The 23,633-nt window shown below is 41.9% G+C and overlaps 3 protein-coding genes across 3 annotated transcripts; 1 reads left to right on the forward strand and 2 right to left on the reverse strand.

The window, feature by feature from the left end:
• Positions 1 to 6,337: 6,337 nt before the first annotated feature.
• Positions 6,338 to 6,852, forward strand: BDB00DRAFT_863715 (uncharacterized protein; the record flags this gene model as incomplete). Its single annotated transcript, XM_053126138.1, has 3 exons — positions 6,338 to 6,410; positions 6,501 to 6,634; positions 6,800 to 6,852. Coding segments are annotated over 3 exons (234 nt in total), but the record flags the coding sequence as incomplete, so codon positions are not given.
• A 5,640-nt stretch (positions 6,853 to 12,492) lies between these two features.
• Positions 12,493 to 14,220, reverse strand: BDB00DRAFT_863736 (uncharacterized protein). The gene is given in 3 exon segments (XM_053126139.1): positions 12,493 to 13,232; positions 13,587 to 13,807; positions 13,823 to 14,220. 3 exon segments carry the CDS (start codon positions 13,846 to 13,848, stop codon positions 12,559 to 12,561), a joined length of 921 nt encoding a protein of 306 aa, XP_052972279.1. The 5' UTR covers positions 13,849 to 14,220; the 3' UTR covers positions 12,493 to 12,558.
• A 329-nt stretch (positions 14,221 to 14,549) lies between these two features.
• BDB00DRAFT_943825 (uncharacterized protein) lies at positions 14,550 to 23,633 on the reverse strand (the record flags this gene model as incomplete). The annotated part of the gene is made up of 32 exons (XM_053129465.1): positions 23,508 to 23,633; positions 23,129 to 23,350; positions 23,024 to 23,070; positions 22,686 to 22,889; positions 22,495 to 22,616; positions 22,260 to 22,413; positions 21,990 to 22,160; positions 21,834 to 21,898; positions 21,673 to 21,721; positions 21,485 to 21,577; positions 20,894 to 21,361; positions 20,561 to 20,785; positions 19,718 to 20,433; positions 19,247 to 19,658; positions 18,659 to 19,139; positions 18,073 to 18,559; positions 17,765 to 17,996; positions 17,575 to 17,672; positions 17,402 to 17,494; positions 17,182 to 17,319; positions 16,988 to 17,081; positions 16,708 to 16,902; positions 16,563 to 16,604; positions 16,256 to 16,472; positions 15,982 to 16,179; positions 15,758 to 15,882; positions 15,556 to 15,644; positions 15,353 to 15,475; positions 15,193 to 15,280; positions 15,005 to 15,089; positions 14,785 to 14,918; positions 14,550 to 14,648 (listed from the first exon to the last, which is right to left on the reverse strand). Exons 1-32 carry the CDS (start codon positions 23,575 to 23,577, stop codon positions 14,550 to 14,552), a joined length of 6,036 nt encoding a protein of 2,011 aa, XP_052972280.1. The 5' UTR covers positions 23,578 to 23,633.

The raw sequence follows: 23,633 nt of genomic DNA on the forward strand, positions 1-23,633 counted from the left end.
GTTGGCTTTGCAAACAAATATCGCAAATGAAGCGTACGACCTTTTGCATTCTGTAAGCGTATGATGTCTTGAAATGTGTAAAGTCGATAACCCGGCCACGGAAGAGTGGACGACGTCGCGAATGATGGGGCTGTTGCTGTTTTTCGTTAAAACTTGTTACCGCTGCCGGCGGTTGTGCTGGTGTTGTGTTCCAAAAGAGCTCAAAGCCAATGGTGGAGATGGTGTTCACGAACATTGAGGTAAGAGACCAACATCCTTTGGTTGATCGCTCGTCACGCGCTTCTTCTTGTCCTTGTTGGTTGGTTGCACCTCCTCTTTGTTCTTGTTCTTCCTGTGCTACCTGGTCCCGCTGGTACGGATCATAGCAGGGACCGAAAATTTGTCGCTTCATGGTGCCAAAGATGCCGAGCAGCCCCATCAGACCACTAGGCTGACTAGGCCGTGCTTCGACCGCTGTCGCCATCGTTGTCGTCTCACTATCACTAGTCGCTTGCTGTTGGTTCTGAGCCTTACCGCCGGTGGTCACGAAAACCTTGCCAAGGAGATATTTCCACATTTTTTGTGCTGGTATTTTTACAAGAAGTTATAGACAAAGAGATATTGGGTACAAGTGTGCGTAATGTGTTGCTCAAAGCACTGTTTGGGTATTGAGATCAAGAGGTAGTAGTAGAGTAAAACAAGGGTTGAAAGTGGAAGATGAAGGAAAGAGAGATGAGAAGATTGAGGGAAGACGCACAGCTTTGATTGATTTTATAATGTGACAGAGGCACTGAAGTGCATGTCACAGCTTTGATTGATGAAAACGTTCCATCTCCTGTCCGCTCTTTTTTTTGGGTCTGTATTCTCTCACACATAATCAAATTACCATTCTCCAGACAGCAGCAAACCCATGCATTGCCCTTTCTCCTGCTGATTAAACGCTTCTTTCCATAGCCTCTTCACTACTGCCTTCTTTTGTGTATGTACGCTTTCAATACGACTTCTTATTCGCTCTATGTTCTCTTGGGCTGTATCGTGTAGTAGTAGCAGTCATACCCACCTGTTTCCTTGGTTCAGACGTGTACGCAGCCCGAGTTAAAAATAATAAGCAAACATTCCGAAGCCGTAACCTGCTAAGCACAGCCTCCTCAACAGACTCGTAGGTCCGTGAATACACTACATCATTGCTGTGTTCTTGTAGCTATTTGTCACAATAACACTTACTCTATCACCCACCATATGACTGAATGCTATGCCGGTAGTCGTATATCACCCATTACGAGTCGTACCTAGCTATCGTTTTGGATGATTAATGTCAAACACACATCGCAGAAATTTTCAAAGCGTCATACAGATGTAATTCTTTCACTCTATCATCTACAATATGACTCGAATACTATGCCGGTAGTCGTATATCACTCATCATGAGTTTTGCCTGGTTATCGTTTTGGATGATTATTGTCAAAACACATCGCAGAAGCTTTCAAAGCGTCATACAGATGCATATCTTTCATTGTTCTGTCGTGATTTTCATGTGTCCTTCTTTCCAGCGATGAATTATTCGTTTCAGTTCAATAATGTATATACGCCCCGGTGATGCAACGGAGAGACATGAGGATGTAGGTTGAAACACCCTGCTGCTGCTACGACAATGACCAATAAGGATGGTGGACACCTTTACATGATTACCACTACTGATACATACGTCTACTATCGTAATCCAATTCTCTCCTTGCTTCTAGCTTATAACATCTCGCTCTCTCCCGCTCATTCTGCGATTACCTCAATCATTCCTCTGCCATTTATTTATTCATTTTCCCACTGGTTTCTTATTGTCTTGCTACCCTCTCTGTAAAATTATATTCAAGCATCGACAATTCCGTGCCGCAAGGAAGCGACCGTATGCCTTATGGCGCTGATCAATCCATCCTTCCATAAATAAACAAACATTTAAACTAAACAGTGATACGTATCCAATACTCCTTCAGATAACTAATATTCCCAACCGAAGATCTTGATCCAAAAGATTCATGATAAGTATTGGCTCGGATTCGCTTTTGAGCATCTCCTTGGCAACCGCATGTAAGTTTTGAAAATATTTTGATTCGGTGGAGTAAACAGCTTGTGCCCAGTTTCTTGACGATGAATTTTTAATGTAACTGGTCTTGTCAGTATTATTAAGCATGCTGTAAATTTGAGAAGGACCAGGATGGATGGTAACGTAGCAATACGTTCGACTTTTTAATTGTAAAATAAATGGCTACATAGCTACTTTTTGTAATGGAAATTGTGTTTCTTTGATTACACTACGTTTTTCAACGATCTAAATCTGCTCTTACAACCGGTAGTCTCTACGTGCCACGAATTGCACCGGTTGTTACGCGCTCATGGGCTCGGTCGTCAAAGAGGAACGCCGTGCTTGCTTTGAGACATTCTGCATCACGTACCGTCCTTGCATTCATGATTACATCGGCTAGTCCCAACTCTTTTGCCATTGCAGTATAGACTCTGGGCGCACTGTTGAATATCCATAATGCTTTTTGCGACTGATGTCATTCGCTAAACGATGTGTATTCCCTATGTTAGCAGCATCAAAAATCGATCTTTTGCGTATATAAAGCTTATCGAATCGGGCTGTTTCCAAATGCATGATGATGATAAATTTTGCTAATATCTTTATTATCTCAAGGTGAGTCACATCCATTTGTGTTTGAACAGAGCTAACAAGTGAGGTCGACGCTATGCAGACATACAGTACGATCAACCCCCCTTAATTTCACATCGGCTAACTTTCGACCCTCAATAAATTCAAATTCCCGTTTAATTCACTTTCAATGTATCATCCAGGGTCGAAGCCTTATCGAGTGGTACTAAAAAGTGCTCCTCCATATATGCATCCAACAGAAAATGTATTGGACAACAGGCTAAATGTAGGTTATGTCATCTATTATCAGAATTAAGTAGTATATAATCTGTGGGAAAAAGGTCAACCCAGCCAAAAAATGTTTAGATACAAAGCGTATGTGGTAGGGGCATCTGTGTTGGCAGAGTTAGCCGGATTATCCATATTATTAGGTCATGAGAAGGGAGGTTGTTGATAAGTAAATGACAGGACCAAAAAAAGGCCTACTAAGGAAATGTGCTTATTCTTTTTTTTGGGACAGGAGTGGTTAGTTAGTGGTTTGTTGATATGACAACACAGACGTGCGTGCTAATACAAATGGCTGGCCTAATAAAGAACTCATATAGAGCCGTTAGACGCTACTATACGGATAGCCATTCTCTACCCAACGTTGGTGCGGGGGGCTCTTTTGTCGTTGGCCAAGGTACATATACTGGTTCCTCCTTGTGCCTTTTTTTCTTTAGCAATTAGACCCTCTTCTATCCCTTTCATTTGCTTCTCTTTCTCAATATCTTTTATTCCGGGACAATCAAGACATCACTACATTTATTAAAAAGGGCAGAGATATCTAGCACAGATCATTAACAAGCCAGCAAGAACTGCATCAACGGATCGGCATTTTCAAGAAAAAGGAACAAATACTTTATGGAAAAGGACAAATTAGAGATCATGTATTCTAAGATAGCTACTGGATGGAAGATATAAGCTAGATACAAGTTGATGCCAATAAAACGAGCAACCGGATATTGCTTCTCCTTTCAATCAAATCGAAAAAGCACGATCTTGTCTTCAAACTGCGCAGCTGCTACGGGAGAACTGGGACCATCCTGTTGAGCGTCATTCACTAAAACCACTATAGAAAAATAAAAGAGAAAGCGCAGAACTGCTACGAGTGAACTGAGACCATATAGATCGCCCCAGTTGTGTGCAGCAACAGTTACTCGAATGCATCCCGTCAAGCGTCATTAGCTAGGACCACTTCAGAAATAGATGAAAAAGTGCGCAACTGCTACGAGGGAACTGAGACCATAATGATCGCCCCAGCTGTGCAGCAACAGTTACTTGACCCGACCTGTCAAGTCGGAGTTAACAGGTAGGACCTCTTCGAAGTAAAAATAGAGAAAGTGCGCAACTGCTACGAGGGAACTGAGACCATAATGATCGCCCCAGCTGTGCAGCAACAGTTACTTGACCCGACCTGTCAAGTCGGAGTTAACAGGTAGGACCTCTTCAAAGTAAAAATAGAGAAAGTGCGCAATTGCTACGAGGGAACTGAGACCATGATGATCGCCCCAGCTGTGCAGCAACAGTTACTTGACCCGACCTGTCAAGTCGGAGTTAACAGGTAGGACCTCTTCAAAGTAAAAATAGAGAAAGTGCGCAACTGCTACGAGGGAACTGAGACCATGATGATCGCCCCAGCTGTGCAGCAACAGTTACTTGACCCGACCTGTCAAGTCGTAGTTAACAAGTAGGACCTTGCGTCACCTGAAACCGTTGGTAGTCAATTGTCAAGACCAAATCACATAGAAAGTATCTTTTACATGCTTCAAAAGAAGTTCAACACAGATAGATTAGAAAGAAATACTTTGTAAACTGGACATCTGCAGAGATTACTTTTAGATCTTACTTGAGTTGCCATGAGACCAAGAAAAACAAACGGGGTATTGGTGAAGGAATAGGTGTTTGCCGCGCTAGCCAAAGTATCGACTGGTTTTCTGTGATGACGTTTAAGAATCTCAGTGATGACGTTGTAAACTCAGTCATCAGTGATGACATCGAAAAGTCAACGAATACGATTCTCCTTTGTGCCATCTTGGCCTCGAAATCAGGGCAGTTACTCATAGAGTATGTCTTTCTCGCATCAAAAATATTGAATTTTGCTACGATTCTATTGTTAACAATATTACTTTCACTACTCTTAGAGTATATAAGAAACGCGAGGGACTCTTCGCTGGAGGTGTTTGTTGCGAAGCATAAAAGCTTCATCGTTGCTGATTATAAGCCAAACCAGATAGTCGAAAACGCTTGGAGCTCTTGATTCGGGAGGGGCTTACTTGCACTTCTACAAGACGTCCCTGAGGACGATCGGCCTACAGTCTACGCTGACAATGTTGACTGGCGTGAGATAGTACAGTATTCTTGAGGTAAGCAGCGCATAGCGACTATATTTTGATTTTGTAAGGATCTCTAATCAAGAAGTACGAATCATTGTTAAATGAATTCTTATTAGACTGTCGCCTCAAATACTGTGGATCCGAAAAGAATTCTCGATTACATGTATTCACACCCTCCAAGGGAGCAAGGTCACCATCACAAGCTTTCACTAAAGAATTCCGCCAAGCACATGAAGCTATGGACTCAAATTTGAAGTGGAAGTTGTCCACTGGAACGGTGGTAGAAGACGTGTTGTTTGACTATGGCCTGAACTGCAATCATGAAGAGTAAGTAACATACATATAAAACAGGCAAAGGATACAAAGAATATGTACTTATCTGTTGTTATAGTGTTGCGATATGACATGCAAGGAACTCATGGAGAAGTTTACGGAAAAGGAGATTGAAGAAATTGGGGAGAGATCGAAGCATCCGCTTCCCGACATTCCGGAAGAGCTGTTGGGATACCTTAACGATTTCATTGGCCTGGTAAAAAAAAGAATTGTGTTGGATGTTCCTTGGGGTCATAGTACCTTAGAAAAAAAACATGAGACTTATGATTGCTTTATAGGACACCATTTGAAAGTATAGAAACTCGTGTACGAAAGCGACTGCATGCTTTTGACACAGAATTTTATCTTGACTGGGCACAGCATTCCATCCAAAACGTCACCCGATTATTCCGTTCCAACTATTTTCCCCTAAATGATCAAACCGAAGCTGACATCATTCGACGAGTCTACGGATTCATTGATACAGCATTTGATGACCTTCAGCTTGATGTCAGAACGTAAGTGATGCTGTTACAGCTGGGAAAACATCCTAATACTCATCAAGCTACTGACCGGATTATTTATTGCTTTAGATGGGATATCGGAGAGTACCGCAAACTCAGACAGATGAAACTTACTGCACCAGCCAAACGATTGAAAAAAACACGGTTATCGGACGGATATACTTTTCAAGTGCTCGAAAGGCGAGGTCGGATGCTGTGAGGTGGGGAAGACGGATGCAGGCGAGAGTGGCAGGAAAGAGAAGAACGAGCTGGGCTTGAAGGTTCCAAAGATGCTGAAAGATATGATGTGGAAGCTCGCACATGTGTGCCCGAAAAGAAAAACTGAGCTGGTCGTCATTGGATTCGTCATGATGGGTGAGTAATAACAACATTCGAATTATGCTTGCTCATTTTAGGCTCGATGTCATTTAAAACGCTAACAGATCCACTATGTATCCGTAGGTCTAAAACTGCGTGCACTTGTCTTGGACAATCCGTCGACGTACGTTTGTCGATTGAATAAGACCGTTCCTGAGCTTGTCCCCTTCCGTCTCACGCAAAACTTAATTGATGCAATGGGCATACTGAAAGTCGACGGTAAAACAATAACCTCTTAGGTACAAAAAATTCAGTAAAAGGAAAAGGTTTATTGATGTTAGAATGCGTTGGGCTGGGGAATATACATAGGCATGTATCGGAAGACCTGCGAGGTGACGCTAGACGTGATGAAAAAAAACAAGACCCAACTCCTATCAGTATTTGAGACATTGGGACATGATCCTCTCGCGGACTGGCAAAAGAAGGCTCTCGGAAGAGCTAAGGTATAGTAATATCATTAATTATATCAGTAAACAGTACCAGGAGAGGGTGTGATAAACGTGGGTTGTGGAAAAGATTGAATAAGAGACAATATGAAAATACAGTGAGAGACAAATATGAGATGATTTTTATTGATTGAATTCACAACCCTTTATATACTGTTGAAGATGGTGTCTAGACTTCCGTTTGGATGAACTGATGAATGGATCGCGGACATGCCGGATTTCGGATGTTTCAAAGATGAAGAAGGATGGGAAGGTTGAGTTTGTCGGCCATGATAATGGACGTTGCCTTCCGATTGTAAAGAGTCATCTTTGCCGTGATCAGTGTGTTCCTTGTTTGGCGAAGTCTCACCTTTGTCAGTGCTGGACTTGGTATCCGCTCTTTGACAGGTACACTTCGCTCAACTCAGATAAGCTAGATTCAAAGGAAGTGCTGACTAACTCGAGAATAGGGCAATGTGTATACAATGGTTGGTCCTGATTATCGATATGGTGCTAATTATGTAATATTTGAATCATCCGTGTGTGTGGTGTTCTCTCTACTGCGTTCTAATGGTTACGAAGACGGCGGAGTGGGGTGAGTTGTCCGGATCAATCTCAAGTAGTGTGGTTTACCACAGAGGGGTGGTGAAACTAAACTTCTTTAACCAAAAATTCCCTTCTACAAAATAATTAGGAGGTCACCCGCGAACTATTGAAGAGAATCGACAACAAAATTTACAACGGCCGCTCCGTCAATAATGAAGTCAAGAGACTCATCGCTTCAGCCTCCTCCAACGCGAACCTGAGTCAAATGTTTGTCGGTAAAGTATAGATACACGTCTCCCATCTGTTTCTGATCTATTGACCTTATGATGACTAACATTGTTTACCGTCTGTATATGTTATATATATAAATAGGTTGGGCACTTTACATGTAATATCCAATAAAGTAAAATTGTAAATATAATATGCTCCTAGCATATACATGTATATACATTACTCCTCTATTATCAGAAAAGTGATTCCATAGCAAATCTAACAAACAAACCACCTAATTACAATTGCCTGGGCGCAAGTATTCTGTTCTTCGTTGTCATTTCTTTCAGTATTGTATATACTTTAAGTACGTTAAGCTTTTTATTACACTCTTATTATTCCCGTTCCAAAGACCTTGTTCATCTCGAACAATGACGCCCGAGCTATTTTTTTGCAAAAGTAAATATACTCGTCCGTAGAGCAAGTTAAACGATAAGGGCTCTCGAAAAGCGCTATGGCGTAGTTATCCGATAGGTTTTGTTAACGTCAGTAAGCCTGTATCGCCCAGTTCATGCATACCTGTGATCTGCAGCAACATAAAGCTTCTATCCAACTTCTGGCACGGGCTTTGTAAACTGTTGGTTGTAACACGCCGATCACTTTTTACTACCCTATGTAGCATTGAATCAACAGATACCGGGACAGCCAAAGTTAGTTAGTGTTGATACAGAATTGCTAGCATACTTGGGTATGTGATGGTGCTCCATTCATGTGTATATGTACGTAATTGTTGTATTATATATGTATGTGGGTTACAGTAGTACAGTCAATAATGAGAACGTTCGCTATATTGAAGCAAAGTGTGTATCTTTCGAAATTTTTAAATCCAAAATCATGCAACATATATACGTTATCAAAAGCTGCAGATCGAAAATACGATATGGACAAAGATTGCGTTTGTCGATTTTTAAGGATGAAACACAATGGGATCGCAACATAGCTCACTTATTAGTGGGAAATCAACACAATGAAGAACAATGTGATATACTGCTGCCTGTATGCCCAAAGCTGTACTACTGTATGTAAATTTATATAAATGTTCCCTTGACATCTGATTACCTATCAACATTATAGGCTACTCCCACTTCTTTCTTTACTTAACTTACTCAACTACAACTACAGTACCCTTAGCCTCCTCCTCATACGTACATATTCAGTGCGATTTCAAGCCGCCATTAATCAACTTTCGTTGCTAACCACCTGCAACTTATGTATACGAGCTGGTCAATAGAAGATACCATTGTCAGTTCGGAGCTGAAATGGTATCGCGTCAGTGACCTGATCGATTATATATACACGGTACAAGAATAGTTATTTACCATTGACTACCAAGGCGAGAAGTTCAAGGCGCCTTTGTTGGAGCACTTGTCTCCTGCGACAGAACAGCGCAGATTCGAAAAAGGAGATACTCTGATATGCGAAAGCGTCGCACCTTGGTCCAGATGTCTTCTCCAATTGTTTTACACGGCTAGCCTAGTAGCAAAGACGGTCCAGGGGAAATATTCTACATTCGGCGCTGCTGCTGTTGATGAAGACGGTAACCATCCTAAAATGGTCTTGCTCGAACATCTTGCACAAGCTCTCCAATATATCGAATCTTGGCAGGGCGTCTTTGACCGAACGGCTTTTGAGAAACGGTACAAACTTGACTGGATTGATGATGATGATGTGGCCTGTGATGTTGACTATCACGACGAAAGCGACGCCAAGCCAAAATTTTCAAAGCTATCTAGGAGTGGTGACGCATCGAAGGACCAGAGACAAAAAAATGGTGGTCAGCATATCGTGCCCATTGTAAAGCCCATTGAAGGAACGAAGCAAGAAGATAGAAAAGAAGAAAAACACAATGGTGAAACCAGAGCGGATTTCAACGATCCAGTCGAGTCGACAAGAATGGAAAAGGAAAATTCATCTGCAACGAACAACCTCACACCCGACCAAGATAATCCACCGGAAGATATGCAGCACTGTAGCAAAAGTACAGAATTTTGCACTGTATTGAAGTAAAATGTTCCAATAAGAACCCAAATTAGCGATTCCTCATAACCTTTCTTAACTGGCTTGTTATGATACAATAGTACTCCTCTTTTTAGTTTCATTTCTGAGAAAAAAAGTCTTTGAGCGCTGACACTTCTTTTATCTGTTAAACAGTTTATAGCACATCATACACTTCTTTAGCTGATATTATTTCTGGTAACAATATAACGATTTACATTGAGACGGCAATTAAAAAATTGTTCAGCTATTTATAAAAGACAGCAACGTCTGCAGTATTTTCTACATCCAAGAGATGTGACTATAAGCAAGAAATCTTTTTAAGAAGAGCACGCACACAAAATACAGATTCAGGACATGATATAGACAATAAGAGAATGGCATTGAATACGCATCAATCACTCTAGCAGGAATACTGCTCAATTAGATAGCATCGAACGTGTAGCATCCCAAAACAGTACAGCAGGTCAAAGCGACAGTACGATCTCGTCGAAAGAATCAATCATACACTCGGTTGCCTCTTTTTCAGGCACACGCAAGGAAACTCAGCTTTGCTCTTTTTTTTTTCTTTCTTCGACATAATATAAAAAGTATAGAATGGATAATTCGGCATCACCGATTCCACTGGACGTGGCAAAAGCTATAAATATGAAACTATAATTATACGCTGTAACAAAGCACCTTTGCTTGAATAAGTGAAAGGCGTAGGCACCAAAAAGCAAAGACTAATGGTTAAAAATGCTGCTAGCCAAGCGACAGTGACATGGGCGAAACAATAATGCTGTAAGCCAAATGAGGGACTGTTGGCCAAGTGACGATGCCGTTGACGAAATAAATTGCTGCAAGCAAATTAGTAACGCCGTTAGTGAAAAAGAGAGCCATTGACCAAGTGAAAATGCCGTTAGGCGGAAAAAGGGGCCATTAGCGAAATAAAATGCTGTTGGCCAATTCAAAACGCCGTTGGCCAAATGGAAAATCTCATTGGCGAAAAAGAAAGCCCGCGAACGAAATGGTAGGTGAGTCCTCTAGCAATAGCTGGTCCCCGGCTTGCAAAAAAGTTGGACTCGCCCAAAAAATAAATTAATTGGGAGAATTTAGCGAGTAAGCTGGACTTGCTCTAGATGCTATATTATTGTCATTTTCTTTTTTTTTTGTAAAAATTGGGAAAAGAAACTGATCATTCAACTATAGAACTTTCAGCTCCCCACTCCTACTTGAAAAGTAGAAGCACGATGTCAACCCGGTGATAGCTCGTAGCCTCGTAGGCCCCCGACGCAGTTGGAACTCCACTGCCAACTGTCACCGCATCCAATTCGTTAAGAGATATTTTTTCGTAGCGAATGGGCGCAGTTTATGTGGCAGTGTGCATATTGAAGCGACTTGTAGGTCAATTTTCAGATTTCGCTTGCATCGCTTTAACCCACTTCCTGTCATGACTATTCGTTGACCTCTACTCAATCCCTCAACATCTTTATCGTCAATCATCACCCAACTGATCCACCTTTATGAGTTTAAATGTAATCACTCGACTTGTTCCTTGTTCCTTTCTCATCATACGTATGTGATAGTGGTGGCTACATACTACTGTGTAGAAGAAAGAGATGTCTGTTGTAATTACTGCACGGGTAGATGAGATTCCTTGTCATATTGTACCATTTATATGGTTTCTAGCCACAACAGCATCTTGATTTTTTTTTTTCGTTGATCTATCACTGTTTATATCAATTATGCATGGATTTTATTTGCTGTTAGCCCATTGTTGTTGACGTAAGTGAGTGTGTATCTCTTTCCGTAAAGAGACCAGGCAAGGTTAGCTCTGCCATATACTCGCAAGCCCAAGTGCCACGAAAATGTACGACACAACCTGAACTTGGATCGATGCTGGATCGTCTGTCCAAGGTATTGAATTAGAGGGTGCGAATACTTTGGTTGACAGGTCCAACAGCGTCATAAAGCCTTCACACCGTTTACATATATATGAGCATGGGTGTCTCTCTGTGTTGTGCGAACTGTCTAACTAGAGTGTTGCTTCTCCACGACGAGTGTATAATCATGTGGGGGTTGTTGTGTGGAGAAGTAAATTGAATTGACTTTACCTATTAATACAAGTACCATGCCAGTACGCAACCAGGTCAGCAAGTTTCGTTCATTGGCATAGTGATCGCGAGGATCCGGGCCATTCACAACGGAATGCACCGTGGCAACATCAGTAAAGTTGAACTTGTTGCAACATTGGTCGTTATTACAAAGGGTGAAACGTGAGAGAGCGTTTGTTTCCATGGAAGCAAGGTTTTAACGGAAAAAAAGAAGGCAGGATCACTCTCTCCCCCACACAACCCCTCCCCCTCCTCCTTTTCTCACACTGTCTGACAGCCAATCGTCGCACCAGAAAAAAAAGAGGCAGTGTTTAACCATTAGTCTTTGCTTTTTGGTGCCTACGCCTTTCACTTATTCAAGCAAAGGTGCTTTGTTACAGCGTATAATTATAGTTTCATATTTATAGCTTTTGCCACGTCCAGTGGAATCGGTGATGCCGAATTATCCATTCTATACTTTTTATATTATGTCGAAGAAAGAAAAAAAAAAGAGCAAAGCTGAGTTTCCTTGCGTGTGCCTGAAAAAGAGGCAACCGAGTGTATGATTGATTCTTTCGACGAGATCGTACTGTCGCTTTGACCTGCTGTACTGTTTTGGGATGCTACACGTTCGATGCTATCTAATTGAGCAGTATTCCTGCTAGAGTGATTGATGCGTATTCAATGCCATTCTCTTATTGTCTATATCATGTCCTGAATCTGTATTTTGTGTGCGTGCTCTTCTTAAAAAGATTTCTTGCTTATAGTCACATCTCTTGGATGTAGAAAATACTGCAGACGTTGCTGTCTTTTATAAATAGCTGAACAATTTTTTAATTGCCGTCTCAATGTAAATCGTTATATTGTTACCAGAAATAATATCAGCTAAAGAAGTGTATGATGTGCTATAAACTGTTTAACAGATAAAAGAAGTGTCAGCGCTCAAAGACTTTTTTTCTCAGAAATGAAACTAAAAAGAGGAGTACTATTGTATCATAACAAGCCAGTTAAGAAAGGTTATGAGGAATCGCTAATTTGGGTTCTTATTGGAACATTTTACTTCAATACAGTGCAAAATTCTGTACTTTTGCTACAGTGCTGCATATCTTCCGGTGGATTATCTTGGTCGGGTGTGAGGTTGTTCGTTGCAGATGAATTTTCCTTTTCCATTCTTGTCGACTCGACTGGATCGTTGAAATCCGCTCTGGTTTCACCATTGTGTTTTTCTTCTTTTCTATCTTCTTGCTTCGTTCCTTCAATGGGCTTTACAATGGGCACGATATGCTGACCACCATTTTTTTGTCTCTGGTCCTTCGATGCGTCACCACTCCTAGATAGCTTTGAAAATTTTGGCTTGGCGTCGCTTTCGTCGTGATAGTCAACATCACAGGCCACATCATCATCATCAATCCAGTCAAGTTTGTACCGTTTCTCAAAAGCCGTTCGGTCAAAGACGCCCTGCCAAGATTCGATATATTGGAGAGCTTGTGCAAGATGTTCGAGCAAGACCATTTTAGGATGGTTACCGTCTTCATCAACAGCAGCAGCGCCGAATGTAGAATATTTCCCCTGGACCGTCTTTGCTACTAGGCTAGCCGTGTAAAACAATTGGAGAAGACATCTGGACCAAGGTGCGACGCTTTCGCATATCAGAGTATCTCCTTTTTCGAATCTGCGCTGTTCTGTCGCAGGAGACAAGTGCTCCAACAAAGGCGCCTTGAACTTCTCGCCTTGGTAGTCAATGGTAAATAACTATTCTTGTACCGTGTATATATAATCGATCAGGTCACTGACGCGATACCATTTCAGCTCCGAACTGACAATGGTATCTTCTATTGACCAGCTCGTATACATAAGTTGCAGGTGGTTAGCAACGAAAGTTGATTAATGGCGGCTTGAAATCGCACTGAATATGTACGTATGAGGAGGAGGCTAAGGGTACTGTAGTTGTAGTTGAGTAAGTTAAGTAAAGAAAGAAGTGGGAGTAGCCTATAATGTTGATAGGTAATCAGATGTCAAGGGAACATTTATATAAATTTACATACAGTAGTACAGCTTTGGGCATACAGGCAGCAGTATATCACATTGTTCTTCATTGTGTTGATTTCCCACTAATAAGTGAGCTATGTTGCGATCCCATTGTGTTTCATCCTTAAAAATCGACAAACGCAATCTTTGTCCATATCGTATTTTCGATCTGCAGCTTTTGATAACGTATATATGTTGCATGATTTTGGATTTAAAAATTTCGAAAGATACACACTTTGCTTCAATATAGCGAACGTTCTCATTATTGACTGTACTACTGTAACCCACATACATATATAATACAACAATTACGTACATATACACATGAATGGAGCACCATCACATACCCAAGTATGCTAGCAATTCTGTATCAACACTACTTAACTTTGGCTGTCCCGGTATCTGTTGATTCATTGCTACATAGGGTAGTAAAAAGTGATCGGCGTGTTACAACCAACAGTTTCCAAAGCCCGTGCCAGAAGTTGGATAGAAGCTTTATGTTGCTGCAGATCACAGGTATGCATGAACTGGGCGATACAGGCTTACTGACGTTAACAAAACCTATCGGATAACTACGCCATAGCGCTTTTCGAGAGCCCTTATCGTTTAACTTGCTCTACGGACGAGTATATTTACTTTTGCAAAAAAATAGCTCGGGCGTCATTGTTCGAGATGAACAAGGTCTTTGGAACGGGAATAATAAGAGTGTAACAAAAAGCTTAACGTACTTAAAGTATATACAATACTGAAAGCAATGACAACGAAGAACAGAATACTTGCGCCCAGGCAATTGTACTTAGGTGGTTTGTTTGTTAGATATGCTATGGAATCACTTTTCTGATAATAGAGGAGTTATGCATATACATGTATATGCTAGGAACATATTATATTTGCAATTATACTTTATTGGATTTTATATGTATGGTTCCCAACCTATTTATGTATATAACATATACAGACGGTAAACAATGTTAGTCATCATAAGGTCAATAGATCAGAAACAGATGGGAGACGTGTATCTATACTTTACCGACAAACATTTGACTGAGGTTCTCATTGGAGGAGGCTAGAGCAATGAGTCTCTTCACTTCACTTTCAATGGTGCGGCCGTTGTGAATCTTGTTATCGATTCTTTTAGGTGTTCGCGGGTGACCTCCTAATTATTTTGTAGAAGGGAATTTTTGATTAAAGAAGTTTGGTTTCACCACCCTCTCCTGGTACTGTTTACTGATATAATTAATGATATTACTATACCTTAGCTCTTCCGGGAGCCTTCTTTTGCCAGTCTGCGAGAGGATCATGACCCAATGTCTCAAATACTGATAGAAGTTGGGTCTTGTTTTTCCTCATCACGTCTAGCGTCACCTCGCAGGTCTTCCGAAACATGCCTATATTCCCCAGCCCAACGCATTCTAACATCAATAAACCTTTTCCTTTTACTGAATTTTTTGTACCTAAGAGGTTATTGTTTTACCCTCGACTTTCAGTATGCCCATTGCATCAATTAAGTTTTGAGTGAGTCGGAAGGGGACAAGCTCAGGAACGGTCAAATTGGCACCCTAGTGTTGTATATCATAATTGAGAATCGTCAGTCATCATCATTTATCTGTGATAGCAATAGCTTGTATGAGAAAACAAAATATGGATCTGGCAATAACTCACCTTGTCGAAAAGCATATTGACGTCGACATGAACACAGTCGCCGTTTGTTTGATCAAAGAGAATGTTCTCAGCATGTCGGTCTCCGAGACTGTGTAATGATTGCATTTTGTAACTTAATATTTTGTTTATGCTGGCCAAAGCTATCCTGATTTTTCCTTACCCAAGGATATATCCGACAATGGACATAACTGCCAGAGTTCGTATGTATCGTGAACGACTGGCGAACCATTCTGAAGGTTCAGGAAAGTGTACAAGGAACCACTTGTGAAATACTTTGGGACATCTGAATGAAAAACAAGAAAAGGGGATATTAATAAAAGTTATTTTGCTTTTCCAATACGTCTTGACCTAATGTATGCTTACCGAGGCAAGATAGTATTCGTGAAAACTTTTTCCTTCTCTTCAGGTGTTTTTGCATTAACCAAAAGAGAACCAGCGTGGGTGGCAATTTGCTAAAGGCATGAACAAAAGTATGCAGACCTTTTTTAGTGTACACGATCATCGTATATCATGTCTTTTATGCTTCATCTTTGTAGTATATCTACATATCTAATTATGTCTTTACCCTGATGTCTTTGCCAAGTAACGCCCATTCTTGAGCGACGATTGCTTTGAGAGGGTTCAAGTTGTTAATCCATTCGATTAGACCCCACTTCTCGCCAAGCGGAATAATGCCATATGTTCGGATATCTAAGAGACAGAGAAAAGACATCGTTCATATATATCTTATGTTAGCACCATTACCCAAAATCTGACCAATACATCAAATAACAGGTGACGATAACTCACATAAATTTCGTTCTCGAGCGTTTGCGTCCTTTTGCAAGAATGTGTTGATCATATGATTGAACTCCATCATACGCGCATCTTTTCGGAGATCATCAGCTTTTTTGACCAGGAAAGTATACGTATTGCCGTCTGTGCCAATAAGTGCAATTTTCTTCGGTTTCATCAACGACCTCATCACTTCATAGCTTGAAGAAACGCCTAAACAACAGGATAAGTAGCAAATACATCAATATTTTGGATCCTGTCTCTTTCCCTCTCTTTTATATCTATAAACCTTTGATCCGTGGCAAATCCTCAGTTTCAATTCCTTGGTAAGGAACGGTCGACACCTCTGGCAATTCTGGAAGCAGGGCTTTTTGCGATGGGATGCATAGCTCCAGGTTCGCAATCTCCGATAATCCTGGAATCGTCTTGGTGCTGTAGTGTGTTTGCTCCGTGATTGGCTCTTCCATTGCAAGTGCTTTAAACACACGCGTAAACTTCCTGGCTTGCTATACACATAAAAAATCCAGCAAAGTTTGAGTAACCCATGCTAACCACCACATCTTGATATCTGGCGCCCTATTACTGCTGCTACTAACCGAAATGATGCTAGCAAGTAGCCGGCCGTTTGTTGGATCGTTCTAAAGATAGTTGTAAGTAATGGTTTTAGTCTAGTTTAATAAAGTACAGCTTATCCAACTTGTCTCGACCAAACATCCTTTGTTCCTATAAAAAGAATCTTACCTCGGCTTTATCACATATCATTTGCGCACGGTCTCGTATCTTGCCATTTCTTGATTCGTCAGGTGGCAACAACGCCCAGATTGTTGTTCTTGGATATGCGGCCAGTACTTTGCCAATGATTTTCATAAGAATATTACCAACTTCTTCATTGGGGTGGGATAAACGGGATACCAGCCGTGGAAGTACCATAGCGAACTATATATTTACCCAGTTGTTGTTTTGAGTGAGTGTGCAAATGCTGATTTTTTCCTGCTCAACCTTATGGGTATGTATTCCGTACCTGGCGAGGGTGAATCCCATCCAAATGGTTTCGAATACTTGTATTGATGCTTTTGAACACTTCAAAGGCAGTGGTACGTGTTTGGGTATCGGTTCTGCATAAGATATATATATTGTAGGTTAATTATGAGTATATGTTTATACACATATAGACTCTCTCCTCCCCCTTTCATATCTAATTATACAAGAGCTTACATGAGGTTTAGACTCTCGACAACATCGCCAAACTCCAGCCAGAGCGTCAGGAATCGTGGCATTGTGTAATAAAAGTATTTTGAGCCAAGGTGGAGAGCTCGAATATAGCTTGTTACTGCACAGCTGGCTATCTTCATTCTAGAACGAGGAAAGAGGACAACAGAATTTCGTCCAATTATTTACAAACACCTTCTAACATACGTACGGGATTTCAACTTACTCCTTCTCACTCATTTGCATGACATGCTTGGCATCCTTGTCCGATATATTCTTGTCGTAATATCGACCCACATAGTACATGGCCTTCTCCCAGCTAGATAGCGAGTGTAATAAGTACACTTTTTTTTCATTTCAGACAGAAGCACAAGCCCACATGATCAGCAAGGTACTTACCTTTGGTCCAACCTCTGGGCTCTTTTATATAAGCTTAGCATCGTGGTACGGTCAAACTTTTCAAACTCTTCCGAGTATTTTGCTTGAAGTAGGGCGGCCTGAATACATAAATTATCAAGCAGAACAAATTAGATTGCTCCCTCTTCCGCAATACAATGAATCGAATCCAAGTCTTTCGAGATATGTTTACCTTCGCACATGGATTCGCTTGACTTTGCAGATATTTGATGGCTTCTGCTTTTTTTTCGTTTGCCCAATACCACTTGGCACGTTCCAGGTAAACAAAAGGGGCGCCAAATTTTTTTGCCCTGAGAATTGCATATAAAGCAGTGTTCATATCGCCTGCTTTTCTTGCTACTTTGGCTTTTGTCAACCAGATGCTACCGTCATCGATAGGCGCTGAAAGTGAGATTCCTTGGGGGCTGATGACATGATGCCATTAGTCTTGTATAAAGTTTCTATCATGCAACAATAGAGATACGTTGGAGAAATACATACATCATACTGAACAAAGCTGCTTGTCGAAGCTCCAGAAGCTTCATTTGATAGCAATGCGAGGGCGCTACAAACTTGAACTGCTGCTCCCACTTGCTTCGTAGTTCAGTGATGGGTGCACAGTTTTCACTGCGCGTAGCTTCTTCCCATATGAACCGACTTTGTTTCAACTCATGGATCATCTGGAGGCCAAGGATATGATCGTACGACTGTTGGTAGGAGTCGTGACTTGCTGACAACATATGATCCATGAGGTAATTTTGGGCTTTGTCGATACTCACAAGTCCAGCCAGATTGTTACCTTGACGGAAATGTGCAATGGCAGTAGCTAGCGAACCATCAAAGGATTGTTCGATCGGTTGATTAAGAGAGGCATCCAAGGTATCCCAATCTTCAAGTTTCCAAGATGCTTCAGCGCGGTAGGCGTTCAATCGCGAGAGAAACTGTGGATACAATCGCATAAGCCGTGTCGCTGCGCTTTGCATGATCTCTGGAAAACGCGGACGTGAATGGCATTATCTTTAATAACGTATTTTTGGAGCAGAGGATGTATTTGCTCACTGCTGTCCCTTCCGCATGCAAGTCTTACCGATATTTCCACCTGCTCTCAAGCAGTTAAAGTAGCCAGATAGCATTCTGCTGTCTTCCGTCGCCTCTTGCTCCGGTGAGTCCAATACACTTCGGTACATCACGCTGGCAGTATTCCAATCACCCATGTGCTCACACAACATGATCTCCTCATCCATGCACAGCGTCCGTTGAAACAGGGAGTAAACGGCAACCACGCCATCGGGATCATCAATATGAACGTATATTTGGCGCATACTGTCCAAAACATCAGATGTGAATCGACCGCCGTGCTCCCTCATAGTTTCTTTCAAGTAGAGCTCAAGATGCATCAGCGCTTGCGGATACGCCTTGCAACGGAATGATGCTGTGGCCATCTTGTCGTTAGGAATCTGCTCCAAAAAGTTTCGAACTTTAGTTATGTCTCCGTTATCCATGTTGACATGGTTTTCCTGCGCGTCACGGATCCATTTTCTGCAATGCTCTGTGGTCAATACAATCACCTAAGAATAGCCGCAAAAAAAAAGAGAATGAATGTATCCAGGTGGATATTAGTGCACAGTAATCCTTCTTTTGAGGGTTTTGCTTATTTCTGGTTTGACTTTTTCACCTGTAACGCATCTCTTTGCATTTTTTCAGTATGCATTGGCGTGTGACTTTCGCCGTTGAGCACGCATAGTATTTCACCAATAACGTCGGCGCTTTTTTCTTTTGATCCTGTCAGCGCAACATGTAAGACTAGACGAGGGATCAGGTCCAAGGCCAAGCCAAAGAATTCCCGTTGCACCAAGGAGGTGAACACAGCAAACAGGTCTCTCACACTGTCGTCGCTTGCTGACTTGGTCAATAGGTAGTACCAACGTTTTATCCACGTCTCGTAACTGTCAGCACTTGGATAGATCGGGTAATGAGGCATAGGGATCTGCATGTTGCCTGTGAAAGAGGACGCGAGCAGTGGATAGAGCATGTTTTGAACATTCGTGGGCATCTTTTTCCAGCGTTCTTGGATGGCAAGGCTTTCGCTGCCACGACAGTGCTGTGTTTAAAGCCTGCAAATCGCAGCAAGGTTTGCATAGCATACTGGACAAACTGCTGGGTTTCTTCGTTGTTGGCTTTTCGGAACGCTGGCACCAAGTGCTTAATAATGATGTGGCACACAAAGTCTCGGTTCTCTTCTGGATTCGTATAGTTCTTGAGTACAATCATGTCGTCTTGTACCACTCTGACTTGGAGTCGGCTCGGGTCGGTCGCGCCAAGTAGGCCAAGACATTCAGCAGCAAGGTTGCGGATGTTTTGGATATCACCGGTTTTCCTGGACAGATACAGCAGTACCGTGTAGAGCATGGAATGTTGGCGTACAATGACAGGATGAAGCGCGCCGTGTTTCTTGAGGATCCGTAAGAGTTCTTCGACCAATGTCAAGATGTCTGACGCAGCGTCGTTACGAGCTCGTTTGCATATGGCAAAGATGCTTTGTTCGATCGATAGGTCGTCCCGCTTTTGATCAATGAGTTCGCGGACCTTATCGAGCTCTTCAAAGGGCTGGATACTGGGGAGCTCTAGTAGACGGTCCATGGTCAAATTACACGCGTGCAGGATCTCCTCCAAGAATCGGCCGATATCCTGTTTGATTTCATCCGAGCACCGCGGGAATATTGACAGGACACCGCGAACAATGGGTCCAATGCAGTCAGACAGTACAGTGAACGGCAAAGCATGGGCAAATCTTTTCCATAGGTTGTACACTTCGTGCTGCATCCGTGGTAGCTCACCGATGGTCTGAAATAAAGCCATTGTCTGTTGTATGTAATTATAGAAAATAGTCGATTAAAAAGACTTGGAAAGTAAACAACAGCAAATACATGATTCGAGTGCATCAAAATGTTCAACAAAGCAGAAAAAGGAAATTAGGGGATACGCGTACCTGGGATGCATGTGTTTGTACACCGTGTCCCATTAGCTTCAATATTTTATCCAGGGCTGCTAATGCGTTCGGATGTGTCAGCACCGGTTTTCTTTCGCGGATTTCAGTGATGAACTTTGATACGTGAGAGAGAATAGCGAGGTAATAACTCTGCAAGAATTCACCCAGTGTTGTCGCTGATGTGATATGGAGCCATTCAATCACCTCGTTAAGAGCGACCTCTGCCTATGATCCATCGTCAGTAAATCAAGGGTGAGAAGCTACCATTTAATAGCAAATAGCATAGCACACGACTAGTTACTAAGAGAAAAAAAAACAGAAACAAAACTTTACCCTATCATAATCATCGTCCGCTAATCGCATTGCCAAGGACGACACAATTTTCGTTTGATGCGATCTCAGTAATTTTTCAGGCGCTTCATCGTCGAGAAATATGCTTCGTAGACGAGCGAAACCCTGGTTGGTGAAAGCAGTGTCGCTGGACATGAAATAGCTGATGATTAAATGATGTCCACCAGTTTCGCATAGAGACTTTGTGTCGGACGTGACCATCTGGGCAAGTGTTTCCAGCAGGGTTTCATCGCTCGCGCCCACGGCATATGGTAGGGCGTAGCACATGTAAGCCCGCAAGTAATATGGTAGCAACATGTCATACATTGCTGCAATCTTGTCTGATAGCTGTGTCACGCTACCAGTAGTGTTGCTACTGTCATTCGAGCGTTGCTGGACATGTGACAAGGCGATTCGCGTCAAGCTTTCATCAAAAAGACCTTCTGACTGGCGAATTCCCAAGTATCTGATCTATTGGGTTTTTATGCATCGGATGGGGAGGGTAGAATACGTAGGCATATTTAGCGAGTTAGTTTCATAATGGTGTCAGTCATAATCATATATCGATTTTGTGAGACAAAAAAACAGCTTTACATCGTCTAACGTCTTCATGATCGATGCCTCGGTCTCATCTTGTTCTGCGCTAGTGACAAGAGTCAGCATTGTCTTTAGGTACCATGTCTTTTGCTTTAAAAAAAAAAAGAAGTATCAATATTCAATGAGTGTGCCCAAGGACGATAAACATGCTGCGTTAGCTCTCTTCAACTCATGTGTGTATTTACCACAGTGCCTCCATGTCGCTTTTGAATTCTTTCTTGTAGTGCCTGCATCCTATCCAAGGACAACAATAACAGAAGTGAGTGACTCTATAAAAACATAGTTCCACATACTCAAAGCAACTCTTTCGCAATTTCTTTTATCGTTTTTCAAAGTAAGTTCTTACTGGCTGCCTTCGCAAACGTCCATGTCATCAGCACTTTGTAGTCGAATTCGCTTTCGTAGTGATGTCTATTATATAATTGTGCTTAATTTGTCAGTATCTCTGTTCATAGGACACGTATACCTGTTGCCAAAGCCACAAAGATAAAGCAGACGTTACCGATAGAGATTGGTCTTCTTCTTTGTTGAACAACGCGTCGTATTTCATGACAATGGCTTGGTGGAACGGCGTCAGTTTTCGAGCCTTTCCCAAAGCGGAAGTGTAATTCTGGAAGCAAGACAAGGGTACATTATTGTCGAACAAGAGATTTGAAACGAGCAGGATGATGTCCTAACAAAAATAAGGGTGGTGTTTATACAACAGGTTTTTTTACTCGGTAAGCAACACGTAGCTAGAGAGAAGGAACGGCTATCTCTGGAAGGAACTTACAATGAGGCTATGTAGTGTTTGCGCCGAAGGGTACTTGCATATTTCCTCGAGCAATTCAGCAATGTCATAGAGGCATGATAATTTGGAAGGTGTGAACATTTTCAACCACGACCTGATACTTTTCGCAAAGTTGTCCATCATTTCCTCTTCAAACCTATTTCAAATATTGCTTCAGCACTCTTGTTGTATAATTGCGCCCTATTCAGAATAAGAGGGGGTGAGGGGAAATACTTACGACGATTGCAATTGCAACGTCTGTTTCACCCCCTCGAGCAGATCACATATGTGTTGACTTGATGTGGGATCTCCAGGGGCAGCTAGTTTTTTTGCAAAGCATTGCCAGTAGATTGAAGTCGTCTAGAAACATCACATGGAGTCAAACGGAAGCGTTACAAAGGAAGTGCAATTCGTTGTAGGATAAGGTACCTGAAGTATATATGTTTGGGCTAGGCGGTCTTTGGCATGGCAGGCAGCTTCAAGCACGGCGGATGTGTACGACCAAACGGCAGGGTGGGCCAATCTGGTGTAGTTTGGGTCTATCAACAACAAGCGCTGTTGAGCACCCCACACGATGGCTATAAGATGAATTAATTTGCTGCTTGGAATAACAGTGTCGGACAGAGATGTGATCTAATAAAGGACGCTTTGTTGGATCAGTAAGGTGTCACGCTGGATGAGGATATGAATTCTCTTGTTCAATTAAATCCATGCTAAAGACAGAAAAGACTACTCATAGCCGTAGGAGTGGGTAAAGAAATACGTACTCGATAGGTTTTATTAGGATCCTCGATCGGGTGCACTTGCAACAATTCTAAATCATCCATCTGTTAGTTTGCATAGAAAAAAAAAAAAAAGGTACGCTGCGCTACCTTTGAGGATTCCCTTGAGTTCTTTACAAAGCCGTTCAACACCCTTATGCGGCGCTTTGGTGGCGATTCTTGTAAACGTCTGCTCCAACGTGTTGCCAAAGTCGGCGTGTTTGATGGTCTTTTCGAGCTTTGTAGCAAAGACCAGTAACCGCTGGACCAACTCTTGACAATACTTTAGATCGAGATCCGCTTCAGCACAAGTAACCAAAGTTTCATTGATTGCTGTATACCCCATTGGACGCGTAGAAAAAAGAAAAACGATGAATGAGATTCATCCTAGGACCGATCAAAGAGAAACACCAAAAAAAAACCAGCTGTAACCCCCCCCCACCTTTTTTTTATTCTGTCTCACTCTCATTAAACACAAAGAAAAGTATACCAGTAATGTCGTCCTGTTCTTGAATCAATTCATCAATGAGAGTTGCTAGATTCATAGGATCAGCCTCCATAATGGAAGTGGAGGAAAAAAAAGTTTATTGGGGTTGGATTCAGGTGTATGTGGGAG

The sequence above is a fragment of the Zychaea mexicana genome, assembly GCF_025766255.1.
Source record: "Zychaea mexicana strain RSA 1403 chromosome Unknown BDB00scaffold_235, whole genome shotgun sequence".
Lineage (NCBI taxonomy): Eukaryota > Fungi > Mucoromycota > Mucoromycetes > Mucorales > Lichtheimiaceae > Zychaea > Zychaea mexicana.

Bases quoted from the DNA above. Each gene is read 5' to 3' on its own strand.
- BDB00DRAFT_863736 (XM_053126139.1), bottom strand. From the start codon at position 13,848: ATGTACGTAATTGTTGTATTATATAT. The intron at 13,233-13,586 runs GTGATATACTGC...TTGACTACCAAG, and splicing joins TCAACACAATGAAGAACAAT to GCGAGAAGTTCAAGGCGCCT.